This window comes from Piliocolobus tephrosceles, chromosome X (assembly GCF_002776525.5).
Source record: "Piliocolobus tephrosceles isolate RC106 chromosome X, ASM277652v3, whole genome shotgun sequence".
Classification (NCBI taxonomy): domain Eukaryota; kingdom Metazoa; phylum Chordata; class Mammalia; order Primates; family Cercopithecidae; genus Piliocolobus; species Piliocolobus tephrosceles.
The window spans coordinates 12,528,777-12,551,363 of NC_045455.1; the positions used below are offsets into that span (position 1 = coordinate 12,528,777).

Here is a 22,587-nt window from a genome sequence, read left to right on the forward strand (position 1 = left end):
TCCAAACATGTTTGCAGCTAAATAGAAAACTCGCTGCATTGACCAAAGGTGGTGGTTCTGTTTTGAGCTTTTCTGTTTTAATCTGCTAGACGACATAACCAATTTTCTTGCCATTGTCTCTCTTTACAAATGCTACTTGGTATGATTCTGTAGTTAATTTTTTTTTATTTTTCATGTTTTTTAAAATTTTTAATTCCAGCTTTATACGTGTGTAAACAAATTTTATTGTTTAAATATTCAAGTAATAGTAAACCATTAAAAATGTCTGAGATGAAAAGAGGCTTCTCTTTGGGAATAAAATAACATAACGTTTTCCTTGAATTTTTTTTTTCCGGTTTAGTTTTTTGTTGTTGTTAAGTTTTGTTTTTGTTTATTTCTGTAACTCAAAAGTTTTAGCTCATGGAGCAATTTATGGCGGGTAAGAGTCGTATACTTGATAGGCCTTCGCTGCCATCTACTGGCATTTCATGTAATTACTTATTATTGCTTCCGTTCTAAAATTAATTTTGTGTAACATATATAATAGTATTATAGATTCCCCCTTTTTTCTTCTTTCCATTTTTTCTTTAGTTAAAGCAAAGTGAAGCAAATGCAGACACCAAAGAAAAGCTCCCTTTGCGTCTGCGAATCTTTGAAAAATTTCCAAACAGACCACAAATGGTGAAAATCTCAAAGCTTCCTTCAGATTTTACAGTTCCTAAAATCAGGTACCAAAGTATTCCTTTAATTGCGTGTGTCACATACATCGTAAAAGATTCACCATCTTACGTCTCATTTAACCCTCCTTTTAAGTATACGTGGGTTGGGTTTTTTCTATTTTAACTTATTATCTATCTTTCTACTACCTCTACCTCTATTTTTAAAAAATAAATAAATAAACAACTTTGACCTTTTAAGCAATGTATTCAGAGAAGAGTCACTTTATAACTGCAGTAGCCTAAGCAAGAAGGCTGCTTCCCATCGCTTCTCTCTGGGATGACTCCTCAGGAATGGGATGTCCCAGGAAACTGGAGAAGCTGCTCAATGTTGCAGGGATGGCAGGTAGACATCCATCTCTGACCCCAACTATATAAGACTAAAATTGCCTCTGTGGCCCTTTTATTTTCAAGCAAACAGAGAAACCACAGCTGGCCCAGTTTGTGTACTACTACAGCATTTATTTAGCCTACCATGTCAGGTTACCATATAATTTCTCTTCCACTTTTTAAAAGAAGAACCGTGGCATTTCTCCACTCTTACTACTTTGATTTTCTACCATGTTTGCCCTCCAGTTAAGCAAATGCATAAAAGATGCTTTAAACACCTATTTTTAATAATAAAAGGAAATTCTTCTAGTTATAGCTCAAGAAATTACAAATAGAATTATAGTAATATGTTACTAGTTTTAAAAATAATTCTGTGGAGGGTTATAAAAGTATGAGACTGGATGTGGTGCCATAATATTTAAAATTCAGATAGAAATATATTTGCATTTCTAATCTTAAAAAACAAAATTAATTGATTTTGGTAATTTGAAGAGACGTTACTTGAATTTTCATTATGCTTTGAAGATCAGATGAAGGCACTTGCTTTTGAGTCTAAAATGTAAAATTCTCTCTTAATCATTCTTATGATAAATGGACATTTAGAGAGAGCAACTAATTCTTCCAAGTCTTAGAGGGGAAAAAAGGTGTTTTATTACCACAGTAAGATTCAAAAAACTGGGCTGGGTGCGGTGGCTCACACCTGTAATCCCAGCACTTTGGGAGGCTGAGGCGGGCAGATCACCTGAGGTCGGGAGTTCGAGATCAGCCTGACCAACATGGAGAAACCCCATCTCTACTAAAAATACAAAATTACCCAGGTGTGATGGCGCATGCCTGTAATCTCAGCTACTCTGGAGGCTGAGACAGGAGAATCGCTTGAATCCGGGAGGTGGAGGTTGCAGTGAGCCGAGATTGTGCCATGGCACTGCAGCCTGGGCAACAAGAGTGAAATTCCATCTCAAAAAAAAAAAAGATTCAAAAAACTGCCATCAGTTACTGAGTAATATTGCTTAAAAGTTATTTCAAGGGTTTTGCTTTTTAAGCAGGAGTCACTGAGTTTCGAGGAAGCCGTTGCTAATGAAATAGTTTAGTCATGATCTAGTTTTCTATGATCTTTTGCCACTGCTTTATCTTTGCTCAAGCAAACTTATCATTGCAAAATGCTATCACTTGCTCCATTCCATTAATAATGCCTGATGTGCATATACTTCATTTGCAAAGGGAGAGTTTCATGAAGCAGTTTATCGACCGCCAGCAACAGGACACATGTTGCCTCCTGAGAAGCCTCCCTTCCGCCTCTTCGTCGTCCTGCGACCACTCCAAACGCTCAGCAATTGAGGACAACAAATACATCGACCAAAAAGTAAGCTCTGCTGTTTCAAATAACCAGGCTTCTAAAAAGCGTGTATGTTTGAGAAAAGAACTGCAGAATTCTTTAGGGTCCTGGAATCCAATTTCTCAAGAGAATAATGAAAAAAAAAGATTTCCTTTGTAAAAGATATCATGAAACCTAACATTTTTTACTCTATGCTTTGAAATTTTGCATTTCTCCATGTCAGCTTTTGAGCTGCGCCGTGTAGCAGCCGTGAGACTTTGTAAACATCAAGAGCCTCCCAAATCTGCATTTTCTCATGTGCGGAATAAAGGGCCGGGATCTCCAAGGCTCAGTCTAGGTGTAATGACCTGCCACCTCCTGCAGGTACAACTGCTTATGTATAGTTATTACATCAGAGAGAATACCAGAGTAGGTTTCTCTACAATCAGTCAAAAGAATTGCCATTTATTCAATGCTTAGTATGTGGCAAGAACTTAAGGTCAAGAGCTTCTTTGTGTTCTAGTTTACCTATTTCTTTATCATTTGAAAAGTAGATGGGAAAATTTTTTCTCAGATTCCACAGCAAAGTATTAATTGGGAACCATATATAAATAAAGCAAATTTAGGTAATAATTTTAAAGAAATGTAACTTTTCATTTATTCACTTTTAAAAAAAATAATATAAGGGCTGGGTGCCATGGCTCACACCTGTAATCCCAGCACTTTGGGAGGCTGAGACAGGTAGATCACTTGAGGTCAGAAGTTCGAGACCAGCTTGGCCAACATGGTGTAACCCCATCTCTACTAAAAATACAAAAATTAGCCAGGCATGGCGGTGGGTGCCTGTAATACCAGCTACTTGGGAGGCCGAGGCAGGGGAGTATCACTTGAACCTAGGAGGCAGAGGTTGCAGTGAGCTGAGATTGTGCCACTGCACTCCAGCCTGGGCAACAGAGTGAGACTCCATCTCAAAAAAAAAAAAAGACATAAGACATAAAATGTATTGCCTGGGTACAATAAGTAAACATATTTATATATACACACATATACATATAAACATAATTATATGATTATGTAATATATATTATATAAATGTATATATGTGTATTTATTATATATTATAAAATATATTATATATTGTATATTAATATATAAATATGTATTTATATATTATATATTACATAATATATTCTATAATATATATAAATGCATATGTGTATATATAATATATTATATAATTATAATATATAAATGTATATGTGTATATATATGTATGCATAGTATCAAACTATATGTATCAGCTTGGTCACATGATCAACGTCAGTTCAGTTAGAAAAATGAAAGCTTAAAAATTGTATGTTAATATTAAAGAGATTAAACAGTAGAGTTTGCAAAAACATCTAGCTTACTTGCAAACATTCACTTTGGAATTCCTAGAGTGTTTTTTATTCCTTTACATTGTTACATTGTTACTGCCCTTTTTCTTTTGTTTATAACAAAATCCATATTTCTCTATGGTCATGTGACAATAAAATGTCAACTCTTTCATCCTCCAGGATCTTCTTTCTCTCTACATACTTTCCCTTCCCACAGGGATGAACCCTTTGGAATTCCCTTGCCTTTCTCTTTATCTTGCCTCCCCTTTTTCTCCTCCTTATTCTTGCCTCCCCTTTCCTCCTTTTTCACCTCCCCCTTTTCTCCTCCTTTTTCTCGCCTCCCCTCCCCTAATGTGATACTACTTCCCCCGTTTACCTCTCCCCCAGTTCCCAGGTTCTCTGCTGTAGTTCAGTCATGTTGCTCTTGATGAAAATGATGATGATTTTCTGTGCAGGATGTCTCTTCTTTTTCAAGGATTTCCATGTGTTGATTTTCCTTCAGCCATCTAGAGATGCTGTTCTACTATCTTTGCAGAATCCAAGATTGTAGATGACAAGTCTGATGCCAATGTCTGGTTTTGTTGTTGTTGTTGTTGTTGTTGTTGTTGTTTTCAGTAATTAGGCTTTTGTTTTGTTTCTTTGGGAAAACTTGCAAGATTTTCTGTGTGTCATTGGAGTTCAGAACCTTTCTTAGGATATATCTTATATGTCTTTTTTCATCAGAACTGCTCCAACTAGAGTCTTTTCAACTCCCCAACTAAAATATTTGCTCAGGGAAATTTCCATTTGTTTTACATTCAATTGTTACTCTTCCATCTGCTTGTTTCTCCCCTAGGATTGCCATCTCTCTATTTTTGCTCTGTGCTTGGTCTTCCAGGACACTAATTAGATTTCAACTGAGATCATCCTTTGCTTCTAAATTTCTAGTGAAAAATTATGATATGGACATATTACCCTTAGCTATCCTTAGAGGCTTTACTTTTATCTTTTATTTTATTTTATCTTTTTTTAAAGACAAGATCTTGCTGTGTTGCCCGGGCTGGGGTACAGTGGCTGTTCACAGGCATGGCCATAGTGCACTATAGCCTTGAACTCCTGAGCTCAAGTGATCCTCCTGCCTCCACCTCCTGAGTAGCAGGGACTACAGGCATGGCCACCATGCCTGGCTTTTTTTATTTTTATTTTTTTAACAAAGCTTGTCACCTCTCTTCTTCACAGTTATAATCCACTCAACACTGGGCACAGGGCATGGAAGCAGAACGTCTTATGTCAGTGGATAAACAAGTGGGAAGATAGTGCCTTGGCTTCAGCCAGTCAGTCTGAAATTGCAGTTTGCATAGACTAGAAAGCAGGTTTTGTTTTGTTTCCAAAGCAGATGTAATCCACAAGTCTGGGCTGTGGTTGTGACCACTTATCTCCAGGAAGAGGATTGAGAGCTGATAGGCATTATGGCCAAAGTCACAAAACCGTGACATGCTTTTTAAAATCTCTAGTAACACTATCCCACCGGAAACACAAAATTGAAATATGAGTTTATATTCTCTCTAAAAGGAAATGTGATTGTTTCTCATATTTCCTGAACACAGTATTTTGATTCGGTGAGGAAAAACATAAAAAGATTCTTGAGAGGTGTGTGCTGGGCTGAGGAGGAGTCTAAAGAGAACGCGACCCGCCCCTCTGAGCACCCGCCCGAAGCGAACCCTCCCCAGGTACAGTTGGAATAACACAGTTTATCCCGTACTGCATGTATTATTGCTCCCACTTGGAAAGTGGAATGTCAAACACACATTTTTTCTTCATCAGAGGACCCTATATGGGAGGCGGCAAGACAACTGCTCCTGTTACTATCCACGCTTTCTTAAAGCTTTGACTTGATGTAGGTTGTCAGAAAAGTAGACTTAATTCTTTTCAGGATCCACCATTTTCAGCAATAGGTCCCACTGTTCTTGGTGTTCTTCATAACACCCTTGTCAAGTGACCCTGGGCCAGGGAAATCTAAAGCAGAAAATCCCTCTTCAAAGGATTTCAGTGATAAGGATTTAATTGAAGCAGAAATTGCGGAGACAGCATTCTGGCGTTTGTATTATAAACACGGCAAGCCTTTTTCATTTTTATTAAGAAACTTGAAAGCCACTTAAAAACAAGAACGCATAAACAGAGAACAAAAATTCCAATCGTAGACTCTACCACCATTAGCTCCCCTTCTAAAGTATTTTCCAGCGAGCCCTTGAAAATTTCCATTAAAATCCCAATTGCCTTTGGAAATGCTAGTCACAGTAAAGTGGCAGGCAAGGTTCTTCACTCTACATGAAAAAAAAAAAAAACCACCCAGCACTCTGCAAATTGTGCAAATTGAGGCTATTTTTCCTCAGTGACTGGAGTGAAAGGAAAAGGACATTAGAGGATGGCTTCTCGGTGATTCTCATAACACACACAAAGGAACAATAAAATAAAACTGTTCTCTTAATGGTCCTCTTGTACAGGAGAAACTTCTGACTTCGCTGTGCTGGAGGGAATCACCTTTCTCTTTCCAGGGAAAATAGTGAAGCACCAGGTACCTGAAGACTATAAGTTAAGGGAGGAAAAAAACAACTGACAGCAACCCCGCAAGGGGGCTGGGGTTTGATGAAGCATCGCAGAAAACACAGAAACACATTAGGCAAGATTTTCTCCCAGTAATTACCCCGGCTTTGAACAGGGATGAGTAATTCCCATGGCAACCTCACTTTGCAGAAACCATGTTTTTAAAAATAGCCCCGGTGGATCACCTTTATTATACAGTTTAAAATACCTGTCCTTCTCCCAGAAAACAACCAGCAAACAAAAATCTTTAAAATCTTGGGGCTGACCCAGATCCTAAAAGGAAAAGACTGGAAAGAGTGTTTTCCTGCCTGTCGTTTGAGACTCCATAGAAACGACCTTCCCAAGTGATCATTCCCCCATCCCTTTATCCTGCTACCTCCCGTGCCCGTGAGCAATTGTGAGACGTTCCTTTTCTTCCTGACTCAAGGATCTTGAGAGGGGCTTTTCCAGTTTCCAAGCAGAAAGAAAGCAAGCAACAGTTTCTACTTGTATTTTTCCTCCATATTATTGAAATTAAACTCTAGATTCCTTAAGCAGAGTGGTGATTAATAAAGTGAGATGTGAACTTGATTTTCCAGTAACCCTGTAATAAAAGCAGCCCACTCTATCCTCTGAAGTGAGACATCTAGTCAAGGTCAAGGTCTCACCTGTGGTTGAGTCTAGGGCGTCTCACTGCCCTGTGGCCTGAGGATCGTTCTGTGCTGCTAACTTGGCTGATGCACCGTTTCCTATGTCAGAACCTGCAATAGCCTGGGAAGCATGAGTGAACCTCCTGGAACCACACCAGCCTGAGACACGTGGAGGATGAGGGCTGTCCCAGCACCTCCACCTCATGACCCTGTATTTCCCAGCATAGAATCTGAGCCCATATAATAATGAACAGTGAATATTTCTCCGGCAGTAAGGCAATATCTGCCCACCCTCTTGTCAGCCTCCTTTCTGCTGAAGCATATAGATAGTTCTTTAATAAGCCTTCACAATGAACAGCTAACTTATGTACAGTAAAGAGGAAAATGAGCATTGGAATGACTATGTGTTGTTTACCCATTTCATTTTATAACTCATCAACATTCTTTCAGTCATTCGACAAACATTTATAGAGCACCTATTATTCATCTGCCATTCTCTGGGCTGTGGGAATTCAACAGTGAGCAAGATGCAAACTGTTCCCTTTAGAAGCTCATAGTCCAATGGGAGGAAATGCACACACATGCATGAAAGTAAAAAGTATTACTGGAAGCATGAGGCAGAACCCCCTAAGTTCCCCTTACAGAAGAAACATGATTGATTGATAGAGGAAGAAAGCACCCCAGGCAGAGAGGGACATACCTGCAAAGGTATGCAAAGCATCAGGTGCTTGATGTAACTGTTTGAGGGAAACAGGGTAGAAGAGTGATTAAGTGGTGCAGGTTCCAACCCTCATCAGTGAAGTAGAGATAATTCTCATTTTCAAGGTTTGTTGTGAGAATTAAATAATGTAATAATGTTAAATACCTAGCGTTGCACCTGGGCTAGCATATATTCTGTGCCTCTCCAATCAGATAAGAAAGACGACTGTTATTAAACTGTACCATGAAGTCAGACTCAGCAAACAGACTTCTATTCATCAGTTAGGACAAAAGACTTTTACATACATTTAACCTTCAGATGTAACAGTCTAGTCGAGTGCAATATATTAATTACTGATCAATTTCCTTATTGTACATGAGTCTGAATTTTTTTTTTTAGTGTTTGATTTTTGTTGATATTTTAGTTGCTATCCCCATTGTCTACATAGTGTCTTCGAATCTGAAGAAGTAAGTTAAGTCATTCTGGAAAGATTTACTCTTCTGTTGTATTGATTGTCATACAGCATTTTATAATGTTCTGTGTGATTGTAGAGTGCTTGATAATTTGTTCTGGTAAATCCTCGCATAGCAAGTTACTCAGCCTGATCTATAATTTCCAGGATGAATGAATGTTTGTTCACCTTAGAAAGAGAGAGAGAGACAGAGACAGAGAGAGAAGGAAAGAGAACAGCATGTTTTCATCTTTAGGGCTTTTGCTCTCTTGAAAGAATTTTTTTTAAATAATGGCTTAGCATCTCTGCAGTACCATTCAAGATGTGTCTCCAGGAAAAGAGTGACAGGTGACATGATGCTACCATGTAACTATGGGTTATATCTCAAAGGGAAGAATTGGTGTTCATCATGTCAATACGAAAACTCTATACACTTCTTTCTAGCTTAAAAATGCTTTAGTAGGTAATGGATTCCCAATTTAGCCACAATAATGGAAAGGAAATAAAAAGATGCATAATATAAAATCTAACCACTTTTTCTTCTTACTGGTCTTTGCAATACATCCTCAAGCTAAAAACAAAATATCTATGTGTGTGAGCACTCACCCTTTCGTCCAGCAATCATTTTTGCAGACCGTTACATGCAAACAGTGTGCTGGGTCCTGAGTAAACAAACACATCTTTCTATCTTCAACTAACATAAGAGTAGGAATTCCCTCTCAATGATTATTTTTGCAGAATATTTAATTGTGTAACCATTTTTAGGTTGGAATTATATATCAGCTGTTTGTATTCCTTAGTAAATGTTCATTGAAAGTCAAAAGTAAATCAGTCTAGGATTAAGAATTTTTTAGAGGTAATATAAAAGTTTTAATCACATTTTCTATATTATGTACAAAAGAGGTATCAAAGAGTTAAGGCTGCTGCTAAATCTGTCTTGGAAATTTACATTTTACTCTTCCTTTTAAACTTTTTCTTCTTCTGAGTATAGTTTTACTTATAAATTTTCTCTTAAGTGGCATGCTAGTCTCAGTGTGTTGTATTTACTGCTGCTGATGGTGTTCAGTCCAAGTCCTGCTTCCTTGTGTTGCCACAGATTTTAAATTTGGAATTTCTACACCCATAATCCCAGCGCTTTGGGAGGCCAAGGCTGGTGGATCGCCTGAGCTCAGGAATTCGAGACCCTCCTGGGCAACATGGTGGAACCCCATCTCTACTAAAATACAAAAGATTAGCTGAGCATGGTGGCACACACCTGTAGTCCCAGCTACTCGGGAGGCTGAGGCATGAGAATTGCTTGAGCCCGGGGGCGGAGGTTGCAGTGAGCCAAGATCGTGCCACTGCACTCCAGCTTGGGTGACAGAGCAAGACTCCATCTCAAAACAAAAAAAAAAAAAGTGAAATTTCTAAATTCACAAACAGGTTAAAAGCATCTGACATTTACTCTAGAATCACAAGCCCACTCACCTTCTTTTGTCTCTGCAGATTGCCAATCTTTGCCTTCCTGTTTATATTGGATATAATAATAAAGTCATTTTGTCTTTTACTTTTGTAATTAAAAATCTATCTAGCATATATTTATAGTTTCTTATCATTAGCTACTATATATTAAACCTATCTAAATTTGTTTCAGTAATCAAAGATATTGCTCTTGCCTCATTTTTTGCACAATTAGTTTCATTATTTGATGTGTAAGGTGTTAGACTTTTGACCACAGGGACCCCACGCTACTGTGTTAGTGGCCAAAGCATTGTCATAAAATTCAAGTGCAAAAATAATCAGATCAATTAAGTTTTAAATTGTTTAGTTTCTAATATTACAAGATGTTCCTATATATGAAGTTAGTTGATTCATTTCAAAATAAGCAGTCCCTCTTTGTGATTTTTACCTCATTCATATTTCTTATTTTCAAGGACTAACTACATTAAAATACATAAAACAGAAAAAGGAGTAAAAATTGAAAGTAATATTTTAATGTGAAATTAATTCAATTTTTGAATCTGAAATGAATTCAGTTTTTGTCTAGCACTATGCACCAACAATGCACAGTGCTAGACAATGAAAGAAAATGTAACAAAGAATACATTATCCATATCCTAAGAAATTTAAAATCTATTGGAATTCACAGAAAGATAAACAGATGTTTCACACAGGGCAGGGATCAACTTGTACTGGGTGCCTTGGAGCCCAAAGGAAGGGTGAAGATTTAGCATATGTGTGGCGTGCACACATGTGCACATGCAGGTTTATATGCATATTTTAACTCCTACACATAGTGTTTTTACAGAGTTCAGAACATATGATATTGAAATAACTTACAAAAAGAAATCTTGACCCATCGTCTAAAATTCTCTTTTCACAAAATTCACATTTTAAGATACTCTTCAAAGCTTCATAACATGACATTATAATGCTATTCACTTTTATATATATCCATAATCAACATTTTAATCTTGCTGATGCTCACATTAATCACCTTTTAAAATTTTCTTTCTAAGCATAACATCAATTCCAGAGAAAGTTTATTTTATAGAAACATCTTGCCAAACACATGATCTGTCGTATGCACTTTGGGATTAATTTTGAACTCATGGGTGCATGAAAATTCAACTACAGTCAAATGAGATACCACCTTCAACCCATGCAATTTTAAGTAATTGCTTATTCCCAATTACTGTATTTTATTTGAGAGACTTATTCAATAAAGTGACTCATTACAATAATTACACTACACCGTTCTAGCTGAAATGACATTCATCAAGCCGTATTCATTGGACCATGGTTTCGTGCCTTATGGTCATATGTTTTTATAACCACTTTCCCATTTATTATTAACCTGTTAATATTATTAAAGTGAGAAAAGAAAAATGGAGCCACTCAAATTTTTCTCAGTTAGAAACAGAAATGTATTGTTAACATTGTAAATCAAAAAAACTATTGAATATTTATAATACTTGTGGTGTGCTTTGTCAAATATATATTGATGGCTTCATTCTGAAGGTGGTTTCTAGGGTCAAGCTATGGTTCTTTAGGTCTAAGCAGTGCAGCATCCCAGAGGAATCTATATTCAAGATAGGTCTGTGGTTACTTCTTGGTGATCGAATTAATCAAATTAATATTCTGATTGATTGAAAGTTTTGATGGATCCGAGATTTAAAGGAATCAGTAAGTGTAAAATATTAAAAATGTGATCATACTAGCTTTAATGAGTTAGGAAATGTATTGATCTCTCTCAGTGCTTCAGGGTCATTATTCTGAAAATCAATTATACATATGTAGAACAAACAAAAAGTTGGTTAGTTTTGATTTTGCATTAGGATGTGAGAATAACAAGAGTTTGTAATATGTGTAAACCAAATATGTCAAGTCAAGCAGGTAATACAATACTTTGTTACGATATAGTTTAGAAAATGCTTTTTTATACTAAGTCTAGTGACATTTTAGATAGACATCATAATGCAGTGAAAAGATTTTAACACTGAAGCTGCAGGATCCAGAGTTCTAGTAATAGTTTTGCAATTTATTACCTGAGTGAACTTAGACAACTTAATTTTTATGAGCCTTAGATCTTTAATCTGGAAAAAAAGAGATAATAATACCTTACCTACCAATGAGGATTAGTTTGAAGATTAAGTTTGAAATATGTGTATATCACCTCAGCACAGATCAAGGAGCCAAGAAATACAGATGTAGAAGCTTTAAAATGTACATTTTTAAATGTGCAGTGGGCATCTATAAAATTCTTCATTCAATGACTAGAGAATAACATTCTAATTCAAGAACACATGTATGATTTTTAAATGTAACCATTTACTATATCACAAGGACATCTAAACATATACACATCAATGTCCTAGAGAAGATATTTGACCAAAATGTAATAAAATCCGAAACCTAATAACAAGAAATTAGCAACCATAAAAAAACCCTACACATTCAGAAATTTAAAACTACTTTCAAATAAGCAAAGAAGAAACACCAATGAAAATAAGAAAATATCTACAACTAAAAAATAATGAATAAAAGATACATGAAACTTGTGGGAAGTAGCTAATGGCATGTTTAGAGGAAAAATGTAGCCCCGAATGACTATCTAGTAAAGAAAGGCTTAACTTAATCTTCCAAGCATTCGTTTCAAGAATTTAGAAAAATTAACCAAGAAAACACTAAGATAGCAGAAAGAAAGAAATGATAAAGAGAAAAGCAGCTATTAATCAAATGGAGGGAAAAGAAGTGATAAATAATATCAACAAAACTGAAATTTTGTTCTTTGGAAACAGTAATAAAATTGATAAGTCTGCTTCAAAATTCAAGAAAAAAATTAAGGAGCCTTCTTCTATAAAGATGACAGAGGCATTGGCATCGTTTTTTAATCTTGAATTCCCACATGAAAACAACAAGAATACCAATATATCAAAACCCCAAATCCATAGTTAATATTTACCATAAAACTCGGTAATCCACAAACCCTAAATAAAAACAAGTGTAGACAAACAAATAGCCGCATGATTTGCCTGCTATTAGTGTCTGTGGGAGGAAACCAAGCTTAGTTACAGAGCATCCAGTGTTCATGGAACAGTAGAACATCTTCTTAGCTCCATTCTGAAATAAAAAATCCAGGAGCGCAATCAAAATTGAACAGGCCAGGGACAAGAGTGATCAGGATAAAAGCAGAGCCAGACAAAATTTGCTGGGGGGGAGGAGGATTGGGAAACAGAGCTTGGAAATTCCAGAAAGAAAGCTACCATATTTGATCACTATATTAAAACAACAGAAGAGGAAACTGTGAAGTTAGAAGAGAAATACTAAACTGTTTGGGAAAGCTAATTTTGTATAAAAATGAGTAAGAGAAAATTATCAAAGCCAAATTCCTTGCAAGGGTCATTATAAGAAAAAAAACAATGAGCAGAATATTGTCCCCGTAGACAAGGAAAGCAACCCATAAAAACTGCTCCAACCAGCTCAAACTGTCGCCTACCATTGAAAAATTAGTTAAAACACATTAAAAATTACATCAGGATGAAATAGCTCAAAAATAAAAGTTAGAAAAACTCAGAAATGAGGTGCCAGAACTCAGAAAAGTTATTAATTAAAGCAATGAAGACTAAACTCGGAGGAACACAAAGAGACCTCAGATGATTCAAAAGTGAGAAATAGAAAATGAAGAAGAGGAATTTTTTTAAAATCAAAGAGAAATGAAAAAAAGATGAAAATGAAAATGGATTTGCAAGAAAAATGACAAATAGAAGAAAGTCAAAAGTCCAACATCTGCGTTATAGGTGTCCCTAAGAAAAACCACAGCAAGAGAATAAAACATGTACTAAACTTTTCTGAAACGTAAAAAGATTTGAAACTACATATTGACAGCACCCACCTAAAAATATTGGAGTAAATGATTAAAAGCAACACATACACCAGACAAATGACAGGTCTTTAAATTTAAAAAAAAAAAAAAAAAAATGGTATCTAGTCCAAATAAGAACAAGTGATTTATAAAGTGATTTATAAAGAACATTAGATTATCACCAGATTTTTCAGCAGCAATGCTTTATGTCAGAAGAAAGTAGAGTAACATATAGGATGCCCAGGGAAAGAATATCTGAGCCAGATTTTTTCCATCCTGAAAACTGACTTTCAACTTTCAAGGTCAGAGAAACTGCTTTCAGATCTAAGAATATGAGTAATGTAAGATACAAGTAATCTTGTTTCAATGAGCCTTTATTCTACTAAAAATCATGCCTCAGATAACCTAAATGAACTCCAAAAAGGACTCTTAAATCATTTGGCATAAAAATTCACATTCATATGTAAGGACTAAGACTACATAAGGATAACCGGAAGAGTAAAATATGTAACAATTATTTGTTCTAATATGGATAGAGTACAGATATACAAATGAGGAGGTGAATGGGAAGAAGATATGCAAACCCTTAAGATAGTCAGAAGTTTTCTTGGTTGTGCATTTTTATTCTGAGACTATTGTTTATGAAATGTGAAATAAAACTGAGTCACTGTGAGACAATCTAATTCTGGCATCCCTTGTGCTCTTGATAATCAAGAGTGCTCTTTGTGGAGAGAAAAGGAGACGTAGATATCACATAGAAAAGCTTAGGTAAAAATAAAAATCCTAAGGAAAAGGTGGCACGTACATACCATGGAATGCTACACGGCCATAAAAACGAATGAGCTCATGTCCTTTGCAGGAACATGGATGAAGCTGGAAGCCATCATTCTCAGCAAACTAATACAAGAACAGAAAACCAAACACCGCATGTTCTCAGTCATAAGTAGGAGGTGAACAACGAGAACATACACGCACAGGGAGGGGAACATCACACAGTGGGGGCCTGTCAGGGGGTGGGGGACAAGGGGAGGGATAGCATTAGGAGAAATACCTAATGTAGATGACGGGTTGATGGCTGCAGCAAACCACAGCGGGACATGTATACCTATGTAACAAACCTGCATGTTCTGCACATGTACCCCAGAACTTAAAGTATAATTAAAAAAAAAAAAAAATCCTGGGTCCAGAATTTAAATTGAAAACATCAGAATAAACCCAGGCAAAATCTTTGAAACAGTGACCAACTGCATAGCAGTGAGCGTCTGTGGACTCTAGATATGTTCTTGAAACACCGTTTTCCAATTTTCCAATCAGTAAACCAGGGCTTCCTGAAGAAAATGATTGATTTTGAATAGGAAATGTACAAGATGACCTTGGAGCATCTTGTTGTACTAGGAACAAGGAAGCTTTGTCAAAGACAACGAGGGCCATATAAAAAGAACCTATGGACTGACCAACTTGAAAAACTCCCAATGAGCACAGTAGAGATAATGTGACTTAGAGTAAGAATGGTAACTGACATGGACTGAAATCCATTAAACATCAAATATGTTTAAATCTTGAGTTCATCATGACATTTTAAAGATAGTAATTGGTTACCTTGAGAGGATGATAGAAAATCAATTAACCATATAAAATTAATAAGTAAAAGTCGATAATCAAGCATTTATCTTGGCTTTTCCATACCAATTTTGCTACTGGGTAACCAAATACAGGAGGGAAAGCACCTCATTATAAAACTATCCCAACTAATAAATGAAAAATAAATGACAATTTTGCAAACTGAATGAAGTCAACGGATCTAAGAAATGAACATCAAGACCTGTAACATGACAAAAATATGCACACACGCTCTGTTCCTTTCGGTGGAAGAATCTGACACCACCTATGGCCTTGCCAAAGGGATAAAACCAGAGTCTGTCTGATGCAACCTCTGGAACCAGCTGCCCGTTTTCAGGAAATAGAAGAACGTGTTGAACTGTACCAAGAGTGTACTTTAGGCAAAATCCAGACTCTCTTGACTGGGTGTGGTGGCTTACTCCTACAATCCCAGCATATTGGGAGGCCACGGCAGGAGGATTGCTTGAGTCCAGGCATTTTAAGACCAGCCTGTGCAACATGAAGAAACCCCATCTCTTTTTTAAAAATGTTGCTTAGCTGTATGTGGTGGCTACTCAGCTACTCAGAAGGCTGAGACAGGAGGATCGCTTGAGCCCAGGAGGTCAAGACTGCAGTGAGTCATGATAATGCCACTGCATGCCCTCCAGCCTGGGTGTCAGAATGAGACTCTGTCAAAAAAAAAAAAAAAAAAAATCCAGACTCTCAAAAACTACAGGTCGAATGACCCAGGTTTCTCTGTTTTAAGGGGAAAAAAGAGTAACATGTAGATTAATTAGAAGACATTGCCAAAAAATCAGCAATATTCATACATTGGAATGTCTTTCAGGTCCAGATTATTCAATCACAAATAACTCTATGGGAATTGAGTTGAAGCTTTTGAAATATGTGTTAAAGTATATAATTCTGGAAATGTGTTTTAATTTAGAAGTTCAAGACTTTAGCCGGGCACGGTGGCTCAAGCCTGTAATCCCAGCACTTTGGGAGGCCGAGACTGGCGGATCACAAGGTCAGGAGATCGAGACCATCCTGGCTAACATGGTGAAACCCTGTCTCTACTTAAAAAAAAAAAAAACAACTACAAAAAAAAAAAAAGAAGTTTTTTTTTTTTTTTTTTTTTTAGAAAGATTGCGCCACTGCACCCCCGCCTGGATGACAGAGCAAGACTATCTTTAAAAAAAAAAAAATTATGCCAAAAGTCACCTCTTTCAGGAGGGGAGAAGTAGGGAAGTTTCATGATTATAAAAAAAAAAAAAAAGAAGTTCAAGACTTTAAAAATATCTCTATATGGTTGATAATTTAAATTTAATTTACTTGTTTTGAGTTATTAATCCTATCAAAGAATTGTTATCTGAGGCAGTTGGATGTTTTCAGTTTACGAACAAAACCAAAGAAAATCTTTTTCAATGAATTTTTCAGTTTACGAACAAAACCAAAGAAAATCTTTTTCAATGAATCTTTGACTTTTTTCAAAGTAAACTCTTTGTAATTACATCATTCATCTCCTTCCTTTGTATTCCCACATCTCTGATATGTTTAGATCCAGAATGAGCAATTACTGACTCCTTTCATAGCTGTAATTTACAATTTCAGATCTGAAATTACTTATCATGAAATGGATCTCTGTATTCTTGGTTTTGCTAATTACTTCAGGTGATTGTCAATATCTTTTAGAGGCAGAAGAGGGCACTGCAGAGCAGTGTAGCTCTGAGTTTTTGCGACTAGCACAGTCTAAGAATGCCCTTTGCCAAAAAAATGTGCAAAGCTTTACTATAGAAGTAAGAAAAAAAGAAGGGAATAACTAGATAATCACTATAGGCCTTTTTTATTTAGTAGAAAAAAAGAAAGTATGTAACCATCTAAATACATATCTAGGACATCAAATATAATATCAAATATATATGTATAAATAGATGAAAGAAGACATATATGTGTGTGTGTGAGTCCTTTCCTTCTTTTAAGAACATCCCAAAGTCCGGGTGCGAGGGCTCACACCTATAATCCCAGCACTTTGGGAGGCCGAGGTCGGTAGATCACTTGAGGTCAGGAGTTTGAGGCCAGCCTGGCCAACATGATGAAACCTCATCTCTGCTAAAAACACAAAAATTAGCCAGTGTGGTAGTACATGCCTATAATCCCAGCTAATGGGGAGGCTGAGGCCATGAGTATTGCTTGAACCCAGGGGGCGGAGGTTGCAGTGGGCAGGGATCACGCCACTGCCCTCCAACCTGGGCAACAGAGTGAGACTCTGTCTCCAAAAACAGAGCAAAACAAAAGGAACATCCCAAAGCTAAATCTGATGTTTCTCTATTATAATATTTATTCTCCTGCTACCTCTGGCTTTAGTTATAAAAACAGTTCTCAAGTACTCCCTTGTGTGGATTAATACTGCATCTTGTCTTAGATCAAGTTCAGGACAAAGGCCATTTAGTAGCCTTTTAGCAATCTTGTTCAGGGCAGAAATCATTTAGGCAATAGTGTACCAGGTATTATCCCAAAGGTTTTTCCTAACATGAAATTGCAGAGGCAGTAGATAAGTGACTGGATTCAGACTCTCATCTTCCACTGAGAGAAAGACAACTAATACATGTCTTTGTCCTTTCAAGATGAAATAAGAGTTGTGGGATCTGGAGTCCTCTCTTAAAACTCACTGTCACAGGGCCTCTGTGCCTGGGTCTGTCTCAGGACTATGTGTGTTCTTAGTTGTCTAAAGAGCAGATGTACCATGATGATGGGGCCACCAGCTGAGTCTTCCATCTCCAAAAGCAGCTCCAAGCAGTTTTCCTTAGGAGCTGAGCTGTCAACTCAGAGAGGTTAAATCCATGCCAAAAGTCAACTCTTGGCCAGGCGCAGTGGCTCACGCATGTAATCTCAGCACTTGGGGAGGCTGAGGTGGGTGGATCACAAGGTCAGGAGTGCAAGACCAGCTTGTCCAATATGGTGAAACCCCATCTCTACTAAAAATACAAAAATTAGCCGGGCGTGGTGGTGGACACCTGTAATCCCAGCTACTCGGGTGGCTGAGGCAGGAGAATCACTTGAACCTGGGAGGCGGAGGTTGCAGTGAGCCGAGATTGCGCCACTGCACTCCAGCCTGGATGACAGAGCAAGACTATCTTTAAAAAAAAAAAAAATTATGCCAAAAGTCAACTCTTTCAGGAGGGGAGAAGTAGGGAAGTTTCATGATTCATCATTGGAAATAGCATATATGTGCTACCAAGAAAATGGAATTTCCAAATGAACGTTTTCCACTCTTGTCTCCTTGTCCACACATTAATTTTTCTCCTAAGAGTTCTAGTGAATCATGAAACCATTCAGTTTTTTCATTTTTGAACAGAAAAATGAATGAACCAAGTTTCCTCATGAGGGGGAAATCGCCAGTATGTTCAGTGATGCTGATCTTTATTACATATTTGCTGTAAAATATGAAAAGTGGATTGCTAGTTTTGATGTTATCCAGGTTATCATTTGTGACTAAAAAGACCTGTTTGTTACTCTGGTTCTTCTCCACTATGGCTTTATGAACACATTGGCTGACATTATAGCATTTGTTCACAACTTTGCAGAATGGGGTGCTGTGAGTTTGTACCTCCACATACCTAACCCTTGTTGAAAAGAAACTAACTGGGTGGTCTATTTTTACTGAGTACAGAGTTTTCTGTCTTCCGAGGGTTTTCTTTCCCAGCTCAACTTTGAAACACAGTATGCCCTGCAGGGCTTCTTGCCTGGTTTCAAGATCTGGCTAGCACAGCATTTATATAGGTAGTTTGCACCAAATTAACTTGCCCTGTGCACACATGTCCACTTCAGTCCTTCACCCAGTGCCGCCTTTGCCTCTAGGACCCTTAGCCTTCCTTCAAGGCCCAGTATAACCTCCACTTTTTCAGTGAAGCCTTTGCCGACTAGTCCAGACTCGCTGTTCCACCTCAAAGAGCTCCAGCCCTTCTCATCTCGTTTTTTCTCCTCTACATATCATCTAGCGCTGTGCCATCTACTGCACTGTTCTTGTCACTGATGATCTCATGTGTCCTACCCTTGTCTTCCTATCTAGGCTATTCCCTACTAGAAACCAAGAACTCCAAATTCTATTTACCCTAAATCTCCTATGGTCACTAATACCATGCTAAGTGCTCAGTACATCTAATCTGTTGATCAAAATGAACAAGTTTCAATTACTATCTTCAGTCTGACTACTGGAGTTACAGTTTCCAGTTGTTTATTATTCTAGTTATTTATTGTTGTAAATCTATTTATTATGTATTATTATGGGAACATAATGGCCCATGTCCCTGTTTTCTTTTTTCCCTTCTTCTGCCTGCTTTAACTCCTTGTACGCCTTCCACCAATCTAACATCTGCAACTAGTAAGCCACACAGAACTGAGCTTGGGGAGTATATCTTCGAATTTATAGTCAGCATCCCAGGATGGTTTTTTCCTTAGTTCTCTTCTCTGGAGTGATTTTATCATCGCCAACTAGGAAGCAAGCTTGAATGCCTGTTTCGTTCATTCCCCATGCCTGCAAGCAAAGCAACTCCTAAACTCATTGTTCAGATTAGTGTTAGGTTCCAGGCCAAGAACCTGCAGCAGACATAATATGGATTAGAGAACAATGCACTAATCAACGACAAATAAGGAGTCCAGTATGAGGGTCAATATTAAAGTCTTTGGACTTAATATTAATATCTGGAAAGTTTATTCAGACGAAGGCCATTATCAGAGTGAGGCACAGCCAATGCTCCACCCGTGGCTGGGACGTGGCGCCCCACAAGTTTGTTCATGGTACTACCCAAATAAAAGTAAAAATAGAATCGTCAGTCGTACGATGATGCTTTAGCGAAAGATATTCATGTTTCATGTTTTAACAATGTCATCTACTGAATGATTTGGCAGTATGTTATTTCTTAACATTCCATAACTAAAATCATACTTTTATCATTTTCAGCTTCGCAAGTCTGTTTTCAGCATCAGGGCAAGGAACCTTCTAGAAAAGGAGACCGCAGTCACTAAAATCTTAAGGTAACACCAATTAATGTTGACACATATTTAAACAAAAGTGGGATTATATTAAACAAAAAACAGCTTTTTGAAAAATGAATGAATTAATGTTCTGGGCCTCAGCATATACTTTCTGCCAGAAAGTAGATTTGAGTATCTATCTACTTATAAATAATGTAAAAGACATTATTAAGGTCATTTCTAAAAATATATATATTTTTTATTAGCTCAGTAGGCCTTTCTTTCTTTTCAAGTATTTAAACATAAATGATAAGTATAAACATTGGCCAAAAGGTGAAAATAACTTACTGTTATTTTTAACAGTTTTGTATCTTTTGTGATATGTAAAGGAGAAATCACAGTCTGAAGGATAAATGGTGAAAGAGCAAACCTTTTCATTATAGTTCATTACACTATTAAGAACACATCTATTAAAAATCTGGACAGAATAAAAAGTATATGCATCTTAGAATGCCTATGAAAACATATACTTTTCATGCTACTTTCTAGAAGATACCCTGAAATGAAGTATCAATGAGAAAATCAAGCAACCTGCTTGAGTATTTTTAAGACTATAAGTTATATTGTAGAGTAGCATGGTGAGTATAAAAACACATAAGCATTTGGAATATCATGTTTTGGTACATATATTACATAGACATACGTAAATGACACAACTCAAGACTGGGAGCTGTAGGTAGGATCGCTCGCAAGGCGAGTGGACAGACTCATGCCAGGAAGTCCCCTGCAAACCTGTGGTGAGTGTAAGGAGTTCTAGCTCCCCTCTGCTGGATTTATTACTAGGTATAGACATTAAAGCATTCTCTCCAGAATGCATGTTACTATAACTTGGAAGACTGTGTGAGGAAATAAAGCTTAGTATATATGATCTTTAAAAGTATTCTAACTTTATAATACTACCTAAAATTTGTGTGCAAATAAAATTCCTAACTAATCAAGACAGTGTTTCTCTCTATATTGGCTGGCATTCATGCATACAGTTAAGTTTGTGTTGGAGTAGCTGTAATAAGATGAAAATAAGTATTTCTAGGGCTTGTATGTTATCACCACAAAATGTGATGAGATAAACCGATGAGGTCTCATCGAAATAGACAGCCTGCCTCCCAACTTAGGCTTGCTCCTGACTGGCTGGTAACTCCATCCTGGTATTACCATCAGATCATGCAGTGAGGCTGGCCTTGAACCACACATGTTACATCAGGATCATGATTCCAGCTACGTGTACACCAGACAAGTTCATGGGTACGGTCCTACAGCAATGCTGATCCACTCACTAAAAAGAGAAATTCACTCTCAAGCCAGAAACTACCTACAAGGACATCATAATTCTTAGTCTGCATTGAAAATCTGCCTGCCAAGTCAGAAACTACAGGGACCTTGCTCATCTTTCCAGAGCCACTGCCTTGCAGTGTAAATGGGCCTTCTGTGTCAATGAGTTTCCAGAGACTTTCCGAGGCAGATGCAGAAACAGATACTTGCAAGGAAGAGATTTCCAGACCTCGTCTCCCTAGGAACTCTTTCTTAAAACTGATCTGTCACTTTACCTTTTTCACCCTCCTGTCCTTATTTACCCCTCTCTCAGTTTACAAAAGAAAGGTGAAACTCTCACTCATCCAGAAACTATGGTGTGTATTGATCTGGGATGTAAAAATCCTCTGGCTGGCCAAGCAAAAAGACCGTTCCCACCTGGCTTTCTCCAAAAAGAGGGTCCCATGGGGCCATGCCTTATTATTTATCCAGGTGACAATTTTATGGATAACTTCCTTCCCAAAGCTATCTACCTTAGAGTTAGGCCTTAGAAACAATATGATTGTCACAAGGGCATGTGGTTACATGTTGTTTGAATTGAAAAATAAAGCCAGACTTTTTCTGACAGATTCAGCTGATTGGTTCAACAATGAAAACTGATTTAATAAGCGCCCAATGAATTTAATAGATTGGATGGCTAAGAGTCTCCAATTTATTCTCAAAATTATTTTCAAGCACAAACACAGTAATTACTAGAATTGCTAGAAATTACATTCTTCTATTTAACATGGCACAAGAGGAATATAGTTGCTGATTTTTAAGTATACAGAAGTGTTTTTGTTTTTTCAATTATATAATGCACATGAGCAATATATATATATATTTTTTGAGACAGAGTCTTGCTCTGTCGCCCAGGCTGGAGTGCAGTGGTGCTATCTCGGCTCACTGCAACCCCACCTCCCGGGTTCACGCCATTCTCCTGCCTCAGCCTCCTGAGTAGATGGGACTACAGGCACTCACCGCCACACCTGGCTATTTTTTTGTATTTTTTAAGTAGAGACAGAGTTTCACCATGGTCTTGATCTCCTGACCTCGTGATCCACCTGCCTCAGCCTCCCAAAGTGCTGGGATTACAGGTGTGAGCCACCGCGCCTGGCCTGTGAGCAATATTTTTAAGACTGTCAGGAAATATAGACCCCTCTAACTTGCCCAACAATAGTGTAGTTTAGGGGATACTCAACAGCCAATAATATTTTACTACAGCCCAGCATACTACAAAATGA

At 37.3% G+C, this 22,587-nt stretch overlaps 1 protein-coding gene across 5 annotated transcripts in view; it reads left to right on the forward strand.

The window, feature by feature from the left end:
• Positions 1–22,587, forward strand: part of NALCN (sodium leak channel, non-selective) — a 345,832-nt gene that overhangs the window by 255,043 nt on the left and 68,202 nt on the right. For all 5 annotated transcript variants that reach the window (XM_023218071.3, XM_023218072.3, XM_023218074.3 and 2 more), the window contains 3 exons: positions 571–707; positions 2,247–2,388; positions 19,983–20,056. In XM_023218071.3, coding sequence (XP_023073839.1) covers positions 571–707; positions 2,247–2,388; positions 19,983–20,056 — 353 coding nt within the window. The remainder of the gene's footprint in view (positions 1–570; positions 708–2,246; positions 2,389–19,982; positions 20,057–22,587) is intronic.